At 39.6% G+C, this 18,953-nt stretch overlaps 1 protein-coding gene across 1 annotated transcript in view; it reads right to left on the bottom strand.

Moving 5' to 3' along the window:
- The window catches only part of foxj3 (forkhead box J3), a 75,511-nt gene that overhangs the window by 38,179 nt on the left and 18,379 nt on the right, over window positions 1-18,953 (bottom strand). Inside the window, exon 2 of the mRNA XM_053432450.1 lies at window positions 5,802-6,304. Coding sequence (XP_053288425.1) covers window positions 5,802-6,122 — 321 coding nt within the window. The 5' untranslated portion in view covers window positions 6,123-6,304. The remainder of the gene's footprint in view (window positions 1-5,801; window positions 6,305-18,953) is intronic.

Below are 18,953 nucleotides of genomic sequence, written 5' to 3'. Positions count from 1 at the left end.
AAACTGCTTCAGGCTGCTATTATTAAGCCTGAGATCCAATGGGAAGTTGAACCTTTGATCTGTTTAGGGTTCTGTGTATTTGCATTTTATAATGAGATCAAAGGAAGGTCCAGGGCCCCTGCAGAAGGGAGCTCTGTGCCCCATCTCTGCACATTGGACGATTTACACACCAAAGCTACATTTTCCTGTTAACAAGATCATGTAAGAGCTATGGGCCTGAGTGAAAATGCAGTGGGAGATGTTTGTTTGGTAATCAACAGAAGCCTACATTTTCTCCCAGCTAATTTTCTTTTCCTGTTCTCAGGTGTGAAAAAAAATAAAAAAAATCGTGCCAGAAGCAACAATCTCCTCAACAGTTCAAGAGCAAACATTTCAAGCATTTTTAAACTGGTTGAGAATTGCTCCAGATTTTCTTTGGCATTCTTCACCTGGAAGAAATGCAGTGGGGAATTTACACACTTTGCCTGGAGTGAGCCTAAGAGGAGCTGGGAGAAAGTTTTAGAGGAGCATGGAGGTCAACATTTGTGTATGCGGAGTCTCTCTATTCAATACTGTTCCTTCCCTCAGGTGAAAATATTTCCCAAAAAAACAAAACACTGTCACTCCGTGTTTTGCCGAGCTGAAGTAAGCACTTACAAAGTCTATCATTTTCAGCGTGATCAGAGCTGAAGCATTGGGAGAATAACTGCCAGTCAAAGGATAAGACATCTTTGCAGATGAATAAACAAGGCCGTTTGCTTGAATTAGTTCATTTAGTAGGGAGGTATTATTGCAGCAACACCTAAGAGATGAAATGCAATTTGAGGTATTATATTATATTTAAGGTAATATATTTATTTTTATATATTTAATGTTCGATTTAACTTTTTACCATCACTTCCATAAACTGATAAATATAGTTTACCAAATTATTACATTACATTTTTAGTTTAAGTTATCAATTGTGTTCACATTACTAGTTAACCTTCATTGAAGAAACTAAACAACTGTAATATTTATCTTAAGCTGGTTCAACAATTTTCTTGTTTCAATTCTATTTGATGAATCAACGCTTCCAGTAGCTGTTCCACTCGTCCTCTCCCTCACTGCCCATCATGATGAACGCAGATAGAGTGCGACAAGGGGAATACCCTCTCCCCTGCAGCTGTTGGCTTAAGTGCCTTGAAGCCTTTACATCTGCCAGTCATCTGTGCAACAATTGTAACACACAATGTTGATGCAGAGGTGAGAGATCGCTGATTTACATTTCATGACACGCAACAGGGCATCCGTGAAGAGTCAGAGCAGATTCGAGAAATTGTGGCAATAGATCTGAAAACTATGTTTAGCTGCCATTTTCATTAATTTACTTTAATTACTTTCTTTGAATTCATTAACAAAGCGTGCAAGACCAAATTCCAGCATTTATGTAATGGATTCCTAGAACTGAATTTGACTCAAAGTTAAAAGGCTGTACAGAATTACTAGTCTCCTCTTACAGGGAGAAAAGCATTTCCTCATGACCTTGAAGTAAAAGGAGACTGCTCCCATTTACCTTTTACTCTCCGGGGAGTAAGATTGGCCAGCCTACGTCAACTGTAATGGCTTTGAAATGGGAGAAACTGAGCAACAGGTATGAAATATGACAAAGGACATAGCAACATCTGAAGCAGATACTGCATAACAGAAACCCACTGTCAGCAAAAGCCTATACATTTCTTGCAAATATGTTTTGGAATCCAAGTATGTGAAATATCCTAAATCAATCTGGCAGATCTTCAAAAAGCCATGCTTGCTATGCACGGAACAGAAGGACTGGGAAGCTGCAGCATATGAGCTGAATCGTATGAGCTGAATCGTACACAAGACTGCTTAGACAAGCCCACAAAATATGAATCAAAAGTACCTCAAAGAGCTGGAGAGGGCGTGAAGAAAAGCACCACCTAATTGCTTGCTCATAGATGCCAAGCACATATTCTGCACTCTCGAAGGCGGCATTCACATTTGTGACCTTGATGAATTATGTTTTCATTGACAGCACTTATTGATATTTCTTAAAAGCGCAGGCTAATGGAGTTCTATTGAGATGATTAAATGAGTTGCTGGCGCCCGGATTAGCTCAGTCTCATCTCGCCCGCACAGCTTGCATTATCATACAGAACAGACGCATGCGTGCGTTGAGTCCCAAATTCCTGTGACTGACATCTCCAGGGGAACAGAGAAGCGTTGACTACATTCGACCTACATTCACCCCACCCAGGCATATTTGCTTCGAACTAATTACACACAAACATGCATACTCGGTTGAATTTAAAGGTGGATTCATATAAAAGTAATATTCACAGTGCAGGGGGAACATTACTACTGCATGCATATTACAAAATTATAAAATTTCAATTAGACGTTATCCTACCTATAACAACATATAATTGAGGGTTTTAAAGGCAATAAACCCTCACAACTGAACACGCTCCTATTGACCTCCTCATGATCAGGAGAGAAACTTTTCCCAGGCTTTCATTCAGGCTGTCGCGTACGCTCTAAGGAAAATATAATTTGTGTTTCAGTTTAGGAAAATTCTCTAATCACAAAAACATTAGGAACAAACTTAAGTCAACTGGAGCTCATTCAAATGCCTCTGAAAACTAAGCATTCTTGGATTTCATTAAAATGTCCGTCATGCAGTAAGAAGACTTTATACATTCACATACACATACACACACACTCTGTACACAATATTTCAGCAGTTTAGATTCTCAGAAAATTAAATAACAGGGAAAACCACCCATTAACAAGAACTGTGAAAAAAATTGTGACGCAGGCTCCAACCTATGAGCACATCTTTCAACAGTTTTTTTCTGCGTTTCCTGTGCATCCTGGCTAGAGTGATGTGGTTTCGCTAGGTTTTGAATGTGAAGGGTATTTTCTAGAGTTGCTGCCACCAATTAGGCCATAATCTGTTCACTGTATTAGTGCAAGCAACTAAATTAGAAAGTACTTGAAGTGCGTCAGTCTCCACCAATGCTGACTAATTCCTTAACTTGCCATTTTACCTGAAACACCATTCCAGTTAAGCAAAACTACTTCAGCTACACTTGAAAAGAAAGTCTCATCACTTCAAACTCATACTTCTTTTTACTCTATCTCTGAGGTAAACTCAAATGATGTAGACATTTTATGAACTCTGTTATTGATTCTTCTGACTAATGAGTGTCCACCAAAGTTTATAGCGTCAGAAACATTTAAATACATAAGAGCCTTGCCAAAAGTAATTGATGATTAAACACATTTTTTACTTATAAAACTTACTGGAAAGCAGCATTAACATTAATAATTGAATATGCTCATGACATAACGTGAATAGAATTTAATGCAAAGAAGAAACTTTGAATTATTAGAATTATTACTTTATACTTTATACCTTTATATCTTTAAACCAATGCTTAAGTAATATTACATATTATGAAACCTTTGAAAATACTGTGACTGAAATTGCAAGCCTGCATTAAAATGTTGCTTTTGCCTCAACTTGGGGAACATTTTCAATAAACACAATCCCTCTTCCTTTATGGACGTAATGCTTTGAATTCAAAGAGAACATCTTTCCTGATTGCACACTGACTTCCAATATTGGAATTTGCTTTGGTCAGTTAAGGCCTAACACAACTGAAACCATTGGTTTGTTACACCCCTTCTAAACAAACGCACCTGAAACCAACGCAATGGAAACTTCTCTGTCTTGCTAGTGTTGCATCTTGCATGATGCAAAGAAAAAGAAAAAAGAGAGAACATTTGTTTTTTTAAAGGAGAGAATACTAACTTTCATGGCTATTTACGCACCGATGCCTAAAGTTCAATGCACGTCATAACCTTGAGTGGGAAAAGAGGCTGTGTCAATGTCTAGACTGCAAAAATAAAGAAAGAGGAATCAACGCATTCTTGTGTGTCAAGTTCCATCACTGCCGATCTGAACTAACCTTAATTAAAACCCATGCAGACTCTGCTGCAGAATGAATTCTGATATAAAGCACGGTCTTATTTAAAAACAAGTCACACGCAACTGAAGAGCTAAATTCACATCAACAGCCACACATTAGCCAAGTTATAGTGAGTTAATATATCATGTAGTTCTTTGTGCCGTGACCACAGTTGAACTTACACACACACACACACACACACACACACACACACACACACACACACACACACACACACACACACACACACACACACACACACACACACACACACACACACACACACACACACACACACACACACACACACACACACACACACACACACACACACACACACACACACACACACACACACACACAGAATCTCATGTTGCTTAAAAAATGTGACAATTTATACTTGGAGGTCACGATATAATAATTTCAAGCATCTCACATGATACAAGCCGCGATACGTCAAGTATATTCGATATATCGCCCACCGCTAGTCGTACAGTAACTCCTTGGGTAGAGCAAAGTGTCAACCCTGCCAGCAGCAGCAGCCTGATTCCCACTGAGGCTACCCACTCTGCAATGTATGAAAAGTGTAGCCCTATGAATTCAAGTATCAGCTAAACGTTGTGTCTTATCTGATGTGATTTCAAGAGGGTTAGTCAGCCACCCCCTCGTATTTCTGAGCAATTAGGTCAGCGGATATGCGTAAGAGTTCATCAAGTCCACTTTAAAACACCTAAATAATGATTTACTCATAGCTCGTCTCTGGATACTAGGAACAGTTTATTAACAGCTTAATATCGCTGCAAATTTGATGGTAGGTGGTGTACAAAATGTAGAGCTTAGTCAAAATGCAGGAGTACACACAGACTAACAGCAAGTATGCTACTGTGTTGCCGATGAAGAAATGATGAAGGTAAAAGGTTAAACAAAGGTGGCAAAATAAAACAAATAATTTCCCTACAAAAGGCCTTCACACAAAAGGTAAAATCATTCCATTTATAATAACACGTGTTGTCTCTTTTCTCCCTCACCTACACACAAACACGCACGCGCACATAAACACACACCTCCACAGAGCCTGAACACATGCCAGATCTTGTCGCCCCAGGAAATGGACTTCATACATCTTGTCTGACTGCAATAAAGCAGTGGCTTAGATTCTATTTCCAATAAACGTCGACTGATTGGAAAACTCATTCTAATATCAATTTCCATCTGGGCCCTTTAAAAGGCAATCAGCATAGCTTCATCTCTGTATATCATGGGCTCCTTGAGATGATGACACAGCACTGGCTCTCTCCCTCTGCATAATGGCCTTCCCCTATCAAGGCATCTGCAATGAATAATACCACCCATGAATGGGCTATTTAGTCTGTGTTCGCACAGATAGGGGCCACTTCTCTGAATATTAATCCAGGGTTTTACACTTCATATGGTTCTCTCGGGGCTGCACCATTTTTCATTCGAAGGAGTGAGGCACTTTGTGTGATTTGCCGTACTCATAGTTTCTCTCTAAGCTTTCTCACAAGTGACAACGGTGATTACCAATGGCATCTCACTTTGTTTAAGATGCCCAGCAACCACAAAACAATCATTTAAGTCAAGGAATATCAATTTCAACTCTTCTGCAAATCCTGTCAACTGATTAGTACAAAATGAAAAAAATCTCAAAGAGTGAATACAGTGGCTGAAGTCAAAAGGTTGTTCTATTTTAACTTAAACAGCACTGACTTTTAAGCACTGGTACAATTTAATTATTATCATCGTGATGATGGCATCTTAATAAACCTTTGTATTTCCCTATGCAATTAATAAAGGGCAGATGCATTTATTAAATGTCTCTCTTACCTTCCAGCCACTGCCTGCCTCCCTGTAGTAGGGAAAGTTATCACAGATCCACTGGTAGATCTCGCTCAGAGTCATCTTCTTCTTTGGCGAGCTGTTGATAGCAAACGTGATAAGACTGGCATAGCTATAGGGCGGCTTGCCGTCCTTGTGCTGCTGCACCTCCTCCTGGTCCAACGTGGTGTTAGGATCCAGTAGGGCACTTTTCTTGCCCATGCCTGGCCCATGGGCATTTTGAGCGTCTGCCTTGCGGATGGCCGCCTGCATGGTCAGCTGAGGAAGCCAATCCATGGAGGTCAGGCTACTCTCCAGCTCCGACGTCATGGTGGTGGCAGGCTGGGCAGGAGGGGATGGGGAAAAGGTGGAGGTGGTGGTGGTTGGTGTTCGCTGACTGATGCGGAGTTGATCCCGTTTGGTGAAACAAACTGAGACAAGAGAAAGGATGAGGATGAAGTCAGGGCTCCCTCAGCTCAGGACATCAGCATATTGTCTTCTGTAGGTCAACTCTGGAGAAAGAGGGCACAGAAATATATTTATTAATCAAATACTCTTTGTTATAGGCAGCAACTTAATATTGAAAATAAAAGATAAATATAAGATATACATGTCAGCAATTCTGTAGTGAACGAAAAGAAATGCGGCTCAGAACAGTTTTTCCAACATCAAAACCCTATGCCTCTGCATAATATGCTTATATTCTCTGTGCAGATCACAAGCCCACCACTTTCTCCATCACTTGCTGCTCACAAAGCTGACTCATAGCTGGGACTCCATCTGCACAGAGAGAGTAAATGCCAGGCAATTGTTTTCACAACTGCCAGCCAAATGGGGGAATGGCTCAGGAGGAATTCCGACTCTCTTGAGGGTAGTAAACCCCCTCTCTTTTCTTCCCTGTCTGCCAGCTCTTTTGCCTCCTCCTCTTCCTCCCCCAAACGGAGCCTCTGCCGTAAACAAGCCAGGCAGTGTCGTCTTGCAAATAGTCCTCGGCCCTGTGCGTGTCGACCATGCTGTGCAGAGTGCAGCCGGCAACAGCCCGTCTCTCTGTCCCTTGTGGCACACTACTCTCACTATCTTAAAATAGAGGGGCAGCGTAAAGCCTAAAGTTACAAATGTAGGTGAACCAGGGCATGTGTGGGGGATAAAAGAATCCTGAGCTGGATGACACTGCAGTCTGGCCGAGGGGGAAAAAAACAGAAGAGGCGGGAGACTGAGGAATCCTCACCAAGTTGTGGGATTTTTTTTTCTTTCTCTTGACTAAGCATGCTCACACATGTGTGCTTGTGTGCGTGTGTGTGTCTGTGCGCGGTTGAGTGGGCTGGGAATACATACAGTCTTGACAGCAGTCAATAGGTCAAATACTATGTCTTTCAAAACCAGTAATTGTGTTCATTGCACAATTTAAACTAATGATAGCATACTCAGTTTTTCCAAAACCTTAATTTCAACGGCTGAATTTTGAAGTTTTAATTAAAGTAAGGTAATTAAAAATATTAAATCTATTAAAATATTAAATCTTAATTAAACAGACAGTTTACATAGAGTTTTTTAGATCTGAAATTTGTTTTAAATCTACAAAAATGAGGTAAGGAATAAAAACAATGAATGAGCCCCTGTTCTCTGTATGATGAGTTTCAGGAATAGTGAGAAATTCCTAAATTGGGCAGGCTGAATTGGTGGCAAATGGTCAAAAACAGTTTGTGGTTGTCCTTTTCAAAGATCTCTCACAGTGGGGGACAGCTAATACCCAGCAGCCAATTCAATATCCGCTATCACTGTAGATGGACAGAGCCAGATGATGAAGGCATCTTTCAGACAGGCATGCAGACAGTATTCTGAGAAGGAGAAAACCAAATCTGACAGGGGGAGATCATTAATGGAGAGGAGACTTGGTCTAAAACATTCCTGTATAATCGGTGTTGGTTTTCATAGGATGCTGCAAAGTTGTAAAGCCAAGTTTTTTTCAGGAAAACATATTTGCATTCAAATTTACTTAGTTCCTTTGAGTATCGAAGGCTTTTTCCTTAGTTTTTATGAAAACAAAGTTAGCTCAAGTCTAATTGAGCTTCTCTTGCAGCGGGATCCACTCTTGCGCTGTCCATCTGTATGATCAGCATATTTCGAATTATCATACTTTCCACAAACTAAGGCCAAATATGCTACTTTTTGGGAGATAGCATAAATGTATATACAAATTAACGATGTGCCTCAACTTCCTCCACTATCCAGAAAATAAGTCAAAATATCCTGGATAGGAACTCTGCCATCTTGCTCATTTAAAGTCAGATTGTAAATCCGTTTAAGCCGTCAATCGTGATATTTCACCCCATTTTTATGACATCAAATAACTCATTAACTTTGTGGAGCACTTGAAAAACCATCAGGGCAAAATCTACCTTAAATGACTGAAACAAGCTTTGACAAAAAAATGTATTTAATGTACACTGATTTTTTAGCTTAGTCGCATCCACTTATATGAAGAAAGCACGATTTATATAAGGCATAACTTAATATAAAGCATACGGGAGAGACCAAGAAATGAATGCAGTATATTTATACGAATGTAGTCAAGAAAAATTGTGAATGTTTTGGAAAAAAGTCACAATTATAAATAAGCATGAAGCTGGACAATACGGAAGCAGATCAGCTGCAGGGGTGGTTCACAAAGTTTTTAAGGATGTTTTTACAATACCACCATATTCTATTCATATTCCTCTGTGCTTTTTCCACTCTTTCATTATTATTACTTGAACCATGTTTGTTCACGTAGCTGGAGGCCTTGATGAAAACACTGAAGGCTTTAAAAAAAGTCTCCCAACCTCCGCTGCCATGAGCGAACTGAGAGATGACCAGCCTCGCTGACTGTCGACAGGTGAGTCAGTCAAGTTTGAGTTCTCATCCCCGTAAAGACAAAGCAGTCAAACAGAGGTAACTCTTCTCCACCCTGTGACTGAGGTAAAGGTGACTCACATGCAGCAAATGGCAGTAATTTTTCAATCTATATATATTTTTATTGAAATAGATCTAATTGTTTAAATATTTACCTACGTAATTGCACTCAAATATCTACATTAATAACTCAAAGGAATGAAATATTTTACCTATTATCTTTTAGTAGTTCTGGTTTGATATTTTCTGAGCACAGTATAGGGAACTTTCTGTCCAAGATATTTGAAGACATTGCTTGATGAGTTCTCACTTGGTAATGCAGACATTAGCTGCAGCCATGGCATAAAAAGAATCTTTCATTAATTGTAATCGAGGTAAAGTTTGAATTAATTGTGATATTGATTTGCAGCCCTATTTACAGCCAACAAAATGAGTATGGATTTAAATCACTCTTTATCTGACGGTTTAGTTGTACTGGATTGCATTGTGTACCTAGTAAACAGACAGCTCAGTGTTGTGTAAGTTGGTGGATCTTGATGTAAATGTTTCCTCTGACACCAACATTCAGTATTAATGGGGCTAACATGGAGGAAGAAGCAGGCGGAGCCTTCCAGTGGCTGCTGGGGGGTGAGCTGACAGAGGCAAGGGTTGATGAAAGGCGCTCCGCCCGTTACACAGAGACACATGCCTTTTGACCTTCCATCTAATGATCCAGCTGCTACATAATCTGCAGGGCCCAGTCAGTGTCTTAATTAGAGAACCTTGAGCTGCAGCAGGCATGATGAAGCACAACACAGCAGGGAGGTAAGGCGGCACTCCTGCTGCCTTCATTACCCTGCCAGGACTGTGGGACAGTCAGAGCAGAGACAAGCCCCATTCTGCTGCCGCGTCAAGAGGGACTGTCTGAGTATGTTCACCAACGGGTCTTGGGCTAGGCAGAGGAGTACTGAGAAGGCAGGGAAGATCAGAGGAAAAGCCAAGGGAGATGGAGCAGCAGGGGACAGTGTGAAGGGCACAAGCATGCTGGCATCAGTCCCGGCAGAGAGCTGAAGTACCAACAGATTCTGCATCGAAGAGGTCTAAGAGTTCAGGCTCGGTGATTGCAAGGCCAATAGAAACAGACTGCGATCCCCCACACGGAGCAACTTTGATCTAGCTGTAGGAAAATGGGGTTCCGTCACTGTCACCGCCAAAAAAAGGGAGAAAAAAAACCAACGTCTTTCTCTCTCAACTTTAATTTAGTTTTTAGAATGGAGCACAGAGAGTATTTAGGCAGGCTCAGAGGGAGAAATGGCTGGTCAAATTTATTCTCCGTTCAACACTCACATTTTCTTTGTCCTCCAGGGATTAAATGCAGATTCAACACTTAATGAGAAATTGTTTTTGAAACCTCTCAATTTACCAAGTTCTTGACAGGACTTATCAAAGTTCCCACTGCCAAAAGAGCACTGACAGCAAATCAGTGATTGTGTGCTGTGTCTCAGCTGCTAACTCTGAAGTGGTCCAATCAAGCTCCCAGAATGATTATTATACACGTGCCAAGCCCTCTTTTATTCAAGAATGCCCGATGAGGCAACAAGCTGAGTAACAACCAGGGATTACTCAAACACAACACAGCAGATTACATCAACTCCATCATGTTAGCCAAGTAAGTCACTAACTGCGTCATATAATCAGTCACGTTCCCAGAAGCCACTATTGCAAAATTGATGTCTGTAATAAATAAAGCCATTTTGGGATCCCTGGATAAAATATATATTTTAAGTGTGTTATTGATACAATGAACAGCATTAAGCTGACTTCAACATTTCCATATAATGCCAACACATGTCAAAACTTTAGAAGAATTTGTTCTATATACAACAGTTGAGTTTAGAATATATCCTTTCTCCATGCATCATGGAAGTAGGTGTGGTTTTGCTAGAAAGTCTAATCTGCCTTGACGTAATAACCTTATAACAATCAGCTACTTATTTTCAACTGAAATTGAGAAAGTATAGATGTTTTACTGTGACAAGAAAAAGAAAATGAATCTGACTAACCTTGTTTTCTTGATTAATTGTTCATAATATTTATAACACGAGTAGACAACCACAACGCACTTAAGCTATAAACAAGCCTCTATAATTCTTTGTGTTTTTATTGAATAAACCCATTACAAATCGTTAAACTCAGTGCTGATGGAAGTAGACAGTGATTCCTTGGATTTAATAACTGGCTAAACCTGTCAGATCAGACCTGCACAACGTTCAGGAGGAATCTTGGAATATTCTTTACAAAGAACTGCTTCACCTCAGCTATTTTCTTTGAGAACGTGAACAACTCTCTTAGCATATTAGTTGTTATGTTACTGATAATCAAGGTAAACATCTTATCTAAGCCCAGATAATGAAAAACTCTTTGCAATGGGACTGGACTGTAATTCACTATCCTGTTATATAAATCATATAAATTCAATGGGCCTCATTCACCAATATGCTAAGAAAACTCTAGGTCAGATTCATAATGTGTTCTTAAACTGCAGAATTGGTCTCATCTTTGTGCTTATAGTGATGAATGCGATGTCTTCGTAAATTGAAAGCGTGTTCCAGTTTTCATAATTACCATAGGTAAACACATGCCAGTGGCCATTGAAGGGCATGAGACTGCAGTGGCGTGTACACACACAGAAATCACAAAAACTGAAAAGAACATTTAAGAAACCCCGGAATGATTAAACAGAAATCTAAAGACGGTGCTGCACCGGCTCAAACCCTAAAAGAAGTTGTTATATTTGGAAGGTCAGAAGTGGACATAAAATAACACAAAAAAGGGATTCATGGAATGCAGTAACATGGTCAGTGAAAGCTGTATCGGGTTAAAGCTGCATAATTGAATTAAAAAAATTGTTTATCTCGGATTTGAAGTCTTAATAAATATTGTTAAACAGAGAAGAGAGCGGGGGAAGGGAAAATAAAAGAAAAGGAAGGTGTGCAGTTATCTGAACTAGAGCAGCCTTTCATCGGAAACATTTCACTGCAGGTGACTCCTCAGCTGAGCATCTGTGGATCCTCGCCCTGAGTCTGAAGGGATCCATCGGGACTGGACATGCCAGGCCAGGATCAGACAGATGTTTTATAATAAAATTTGGGTTCAAGTCCCGTGCGGTGCGCACACAGGGAGCCCTGCACGCACAGACCTGGATGCAGTGTACACCGTGTGATGTGGTTGCGTTTCTTGTAATTTGATAACAGGCATTATCTAAAGGTACTTTACATCGTAAGGTATCATTCTGATTTGTAAATATACAATGGAATGTAACATTTACAGGATGTTCTGTTCTGTGATTTGTTGGATAAGTCATTAGATCAGTTGGCAAAAACAACAAGCACCTACCATTTAAGGGTTGTGTTGTCACATTTCTCTATGTGATGTAGGGGTAGTAGCCATGTAGCCCTTTAAAAACCCCTTCAACCGTAGTGTATTCAGGACCCCCCAAAAAAACGAAAGGGTAAAATGAAATTACCGAATGCTTTATGAACGGATGAACCTAGTCAAGATAGTGACTGCTGCCAGTTAAATGCTCATAAAAGTAAGTATGAAACTGGCCGCTGATGACACAGTGAGTGCTGTCCCAATTCCTAAGGGAAGATCTTTTCAGCCATCTCCCTTGGGGCTCCGTTTGAAGGGGGACACTCCCAGCAAAGGGTACTTCCTATCAAAGGGGAGGGGCATGGGAGATGAATTAGGACACAGCCTTATTTATTCACATATCCAATTGAAACACTATTCATAAGTATAGCATATTCTTTACTTTACCCTACGGTTAAGGATAAGAAAATACTGGTTTTTCAACTTGCTACAGCAAAAATATCCCTTAAGGTTATAATGCTGTTCCCACATCTTATTTAATTTATTGCAAATATTATTTTACATTGAATAATCTATTGTCAAGCAGCAACAAATGAATCTGTGGGAAAGTGCAGCGGCAGGGCTCTGCAGGCTTTTCTGTCTTGTGGACTGAAGTATCGTTTTTCAGAAAGTAACCAAAGCTGAAAATGCTGATGTATTGTTGAGGGATGTGTTAAGTTACATTTGAATTCATTGGGTCCCTTACACTATCACAGTCTGATGTTTCACAGTAAGTGCAGTAAGTTACTATAAGTAATTTATGTTACCATCAAAGAAGACAGTACTCAATATTTAGGAGTGTAGTGATTCTGAAACAGAGTACGACATAGATACAAATGTCTGCAATCTCCGATATCCCAGCCCACAGCCACCACAGTAACCGTAGCCTGACGAGCTTTCATTACTTTACTAACGTATAAATACTTATTTAATAAAAAACTAAATTTACACTAAAACATATCACAAATTGTGATAAAGTTAGGCTAGCTAAATTAGCTCACGTGGATAAAAAGCATGAGATTGCAAATATATTGCATAACATATTCCAGTCAGTAACATGGAAACATTTTGGTTATACCTCTGATGCCTATTGAGGAATTACAACTTAGTAAAGCACACACTCTGTGGATGTTTGGTGATCTGTGATGCCACACTGCAGGACATTAAATCAATCGATCAACCTCAAACATTAGATCACAAGAAATTACAGAAACTGTGATATCTTACAGTATCTGCCTTTAATATTGAATATCTTGTGTTGATAATTATTCCAGTTACGAAGCCTTTCAAATATAAAATGATGAATGACTCTGTGATTACCAAAGGACAAGCAACAGATGCAAGATAAACTTCTCAAAAAAATTCACTCTTGTGAAATTCAACTCATTAGAGTTCAACTCAACTCTAATGAATGACAGTGTCAGGCAAGATAAACAGCAAAACACAATGAACTACTGACTAAAGCAGAAGTACAGGAGGCGCACGAAAGGGAAGTAGGCCTAACAAAAAGGTGAATAAAATTGGTTTAGCTATTTGAATTACAGTCCACGTCATCTCAACCAATACAAAAACATGCAAAGAGAAATCAGATTGTACATCCCCAGAAGGAAGCTGCTTTTAAAGATATGACAAGACAACCCACAGGAAATATTAGAAAAGAATAAGTAGAACTGAAACAGACAGCACAAAAACTTGACACTTTCAACTCCCATCCTGTTTAATAATGTAAGGACAATAAACTGAAAGTAATTTATTCTTTGTTTGATGAACCAAACAAACATCAGTTTACCTATACGCTGAGTGTGGCACATACTGCAGCGTGAATGGGTAATTTGGGGGAACAAATCCATGTTTGTCAATGGTGTGTATGAGTCAACATGGCATTGGTCCATGACCCTGCTCATGACCATCATTTTACGCAGGTCTGATACTGTGCTACAAAGGGGCATTTGTGCCTACGCTTGCTACAGTAATCAGTAATGACAGTATAAATATGTTTTCAATACAGTGCTGACTTGTCGTGAACTGAGATATAATTTACAATATTCACGAGTAGAGAGATGCACAAATGTAACTTCAAAGTGCAAGTTTCACCCCCTCAAAGTCGACAGGGTTCAGAAATCCTGTAAAAGTAATGTAATAGTTCAACATTTTGGGAAATACCATCATTTGATTTAATTTCCAAGAGTTTCAGAAGATCGATACCAGTATCTCATATATTAAATCCAAACTCCAACTCACAACGCACATGCAAATTTTTTTTTTATTTATTATATTTTGAAATTATTTCTATCTAGACCAACTGCCAGCGGAAAGTGTATTAAGTTGATCTATTCCTTTAAAAATGGCCTGAGTAAATCCCTGATTGTCCAAAGTCAGGGAGAAGTCTGTAAAAACAAGCAACACTTCATTGGTTATCCTTGTGACACCTTTTGTATGAATAACAAAAATGAAGTAGCTAGTTATATCAAACACCAATGATCAAATATGTGTTCCAAGTTACATTTGGGTATCATGGGAGATGATTATGATTGACCCAAATACAACCTCTAAGGCAGGTTTTAAAAAATAAATAGAAATAAAGAGAGCGTGATCATTCCCTAATTGACATGTCCCTTTCTAGTAACAACGCCTGAATGCACTGTTTGTTCAGCATGACTTTTCACTCAATGAAATGTATTCTCATTTAAGGTTTAATGGATGTTCACAATAACATTAACTAAGCACGAGTTGGTGAAAGTTAGTGAACATTATTTCTGACTCTCCATTCTTTCTAAACTGGTACGGATATTTCGAGAAAGACATCCTGACTTAGCACAACTTAGAGTAGCTTTAATACAAAGAACACTTAATTTTTGGTACATTTCATATCAATTATCGATGTAATGACAAAAATATATATACTACAAATATATAACATTCGCACCACAACTAACCCATGTTAATTTCTATCTTAAACACGTAGCTGCCTACTTAGAACAAATTCCTTTCAAATACCTGTGCATTTCTCTTATAATTTCCTCTGTGAGTAAAGAACCGGGTATTCAGCTCACATTCTCACTCCCACTTGCAGACACAAGACTGTTGATAGGTACCAGACCAGTGCTCTCCTGCACTTATCTACAATTTCCGCAATTAATCCCCTTTTACTGCAGTCATGCATTTGTCATGGGTAACGCTCTGACAGCATGTGTCTGCTCAGCTAAACAGATGCAACCACTAAGACCTGTTATGTCCATAGAGTCTTTGTATGCTACATCACAGCTGTAGAAGTGATGAATGCCACATTAAAACAATGTCACGAGGATTCAAACAGACCACAATAAATATTTACACCGCTGATAGTTTTAAATGCTGCACAGACTTTGGTGTGTGAGGAGACGGAGAGAACAAGATAGAAACAGCATGAGAGAGAGAGAGAGAGAGAGAGAGAGAGAGAGAGAGAGAGAGAGAGAGAGAGAGAGAAAGAGAGAAAGAGAGAGAGAAATCATGAGAGAAGGCGACAGAGAGAAAGACAGAGATAGAGACAGTGGGGGAGAGCTTATTATGACAAGAATCTTCCTGTAGTATGATGGTAACTTGGCAAAAGGGAGGGGAAGAATCGCTAAGCATGCTCCCTCTGTTATGCACAGATTTGGCACATGCACTCACAACAACAACAGTGATGTAACCTGGTAACAAGCATTTGGCACCTTTACTCTCGACCGAAACCCAGGTCATACCTTCCATATCAACGGATTTATATTCAGCGTGGGAGAAGCCCTTGTTTTCCTAGAGGGATAAACAGGGAGAGGTGGGAACTCTGCTCACCTGCCCTTCAGTCAAAGACTGACGACTCCTCACTTTTTCCAGCCCTCCAGGCAAAGGACTTAAGGGGTTATTTTTAAAATCTCTCCAACTAAAATAGCACTGCATCTGAGTATTGTGATTGCACACGAGCTCTGTAAGCTTGCAGCAAACTTCCCAAAGCCTCATCTTCATTAAACAACAAGTAGGTAAGGGCAAAGCCAAGCAAAGGCTCTAATGTCAGTCTTCCTTCTCAATTAAGGGCTTAATGGTTCCGCTGAAACCATCCCCTGGAAGAAAGCATTAATAACCCCGTCCTTACTTGCATTTTTAGAATGTGTCAATTATCACTTCCCCATTCACGTGACTGAGCACATTGTTTGGCTTATTGCAGCCTACACCAGAGAAAACCACCAACTGGGGCCTCCTTGCTGGTAATATAAAGTGCAACTGAGACTTATGGTGTGTTCACCATCCTTATGGTGCAATTTTTTGGCATGTTAAGACTACGTACAAAGTCAAAGCCAGGACACGTCAAATGGGACGGGAGATGCAAATTCGTGTCTAGAAGTGTCTTTGCATTTATTTTGTATGTAATGTCGTCACGTGAAAAATGTGTGCCCGTGTTCGGTGTGAACACATCATTAGAGTGCAAGGTAAGCAGACCTCTCTGCTGTGCTTTTTAAAGAGAAAAATGGTATACATGCTCTCTCTCTGCTCCCCCAACTCCCTTAATCCCACTTCGCCTGTGGTTGAACAAATCAAGGCCATAATTATTCTGCCAATCAATTGGGAGCGCAACTGTGGCTGTGGGGCAGTTAAACATTGAATGGAGAGAGTTGTCAACAAAGCAAAGCAAACCCCTGAGTTCCTTTAAACCCACTGAACCTTAAAAAGGCACAAGGGGTACACCTTTGTCCTATTAGTCAGTGGAAAACAAAGAGAGGACTTCTAAGTAGAGAAAAAACATCCAGCTGTTGCAGACCTAAAGAAAGACTGAGGACCAGGCAGAGGGACAGAGGATCAGAGTAGTGGAATATCTGAGAGTTGGCTGTGGATCAACTGAGTCCCATGAGGCTGTCTGGAGAGGCCACAATGCAAGCAGTAGCGTTTGTGACCCCTGGATGCAAATCGCTAAAACTAAACAGGGCTCGACATTTAGGCTTGACCGGGACAAGTGGAAAATAAATTTCCTTACACCACCAGAAAAGCAAAGTCATAAACATTTTTGTTTATTATCATCAGCTTCTCATTGCTGGCCGTATTTAGCATCGATCTATTATCTGCACCCATTATCCGTTGAGGGTCACACTGCCAAATTAAAGTCTGAGCCAATTGACTGAGGTCAATTTTTTATTGTGACTAAGATCTAAGTTATTAAGTAATTTCCCCAACTAATATTCAGTAATATTTGTATATTTACATCATCATTGCTTACATTAGTTCTTCTCTGTATGTGGGTAGGTGAGTGAAGTGAATGAGCTGGTCATTAATAAAAACAATCTTTAGTTATTTTTCTCATTGTGTCAAGAAACCAAACCATCACATCCTTTTTACTGTTTGACTGCTTGTACTTCAATGTCCTTAATATCTTGACGTATCACCTGACGAATTTAAAATTGAACAGTGGCTATCCATCATGATGCTGCCTAGTAAGGTTCACTTGAGTCAATTACCTAGCAAGCTACAGTGTCAGCATGAGTCATTAAAAATCTTAGACACTTCTTGAATTTAGTTTTTGATATTAAAAGGTCTAAAATCTCTTGTAAAATGGAAGTTAAATATTATCTGGGGCACAATGAATGAGCGCGTATATTTTTGTTTAGTTTTTAGATTCTACTTAGCGGTGTCTAACACCTATTGGTTTGTACGTTTAACAGGTAGTGTACACTCTTCCCTTGTGTGGCTGTAATCCCTCCATTTTGCACTTGAAGAAAAATAGGCTAGTACAATATGGCAGAGATAAAAAACTAAAACAAGAGCAAAAGTACTAATAAAGCGCTATGCTAGCACAGCCACGCTGATTTATGAGAGAAGGAGCCGTGTGTGTTTGTGAAACGTTATCTTAAATCTTGTGATGTGAGAAACATTGGGTGGGCAGCTTAAGAGCTAAAGGCAGTGGCAAGTAAATGTCAGAGAACCCATTGGAAAAACTAGATTATTTTTATTAATTTGCCATAAATGTGATCTGCTCATCTAAGTTACATAAACGAACAATGTGCTAAATCGAATAACACACAAAGAGCTATAATCGTTTGTGTCTTTATTGAACACACCCATTAATCATTCATAGTGCTGATGGAAAAAGTAGGTAAAGCCTTGAATCTAATAACTGGTTGCTCTGGCAGCAATAACCTCAAACAAGCTCTTCCAGTATCTGTAGATCAGACCTGCACAATGTTCAGGAGGAATGTTATACCTTTCTTCCCCAAGAACTGCTTCAGGTCAGTTATACTCTAAGGCTGTCTGGTGTGAAAGTCTCTGAGGTCCTTTCACAATATCTCTATTGGGTTAAATTCTTAACTCTAACAGGGGAACTCCAACAGGTGGATTTTCCTGCTTCATCACCCAACTTCTACTGAACGTCAGCTGGCAGACAGCCTCCCTGACCTTATCCTGTTAAAATTCCATGATAAACTTGGGAATTAATTTCACCCTTGTTCCTGTCAAGCCTTCAAGACTCTTAGGAAGCAAAGTTACCCCAAAGCATGATGCCCCCTCCACTGCACCTCACTGTTAGGATGATGTTTTCGTGTCGGTATGCAGAGCCCTTTTTACGCCACATGTACAGCTGCATGTTCTTCAACAACAATTTAACCTCAGTTTTATTGACAGCCTACAAGTTCAACAAAATGTTTGTTGATTTGATTTTTGGAGTATAAATAATACTTGGAACATTTCAGATGGTGTCCTATCTGTATTGCTTAAATTAAATACAAAAAAAACAGAAGGGGTTTCAAAGCTTTTGTTTTCCATATTTTGCCCTCTGGATTGCATTGATAGCCGACTAAGGGCAGTCACAATATCAGATTTTCACTTAACAATTATCGGGGCCAAAATAATTAATGATGATGATATTATCATTGAAAGCAA

This window comes from Pleuronectes platessa, chromosome 2, assembly GCF_947347685.1.
Source record: "Pleuronectes platessa chromosome 2, fPlePla1.1, whole genome shotgun sequence".
In the NCBI taxonomy this organism is placed as follows: domain Eukaryota; kingdom Metazoa; phylum Chordata; class Actinopteri; order Pleuronectiformes; family Pleuronectidae; genus Pleuronectes; species Pleuronectes platessa.
The sequence above is the reverse complement of the archived record's forward strand: the minus strand, read 5'-3'. Positions and strand labels throughout refer to the sequence as shown.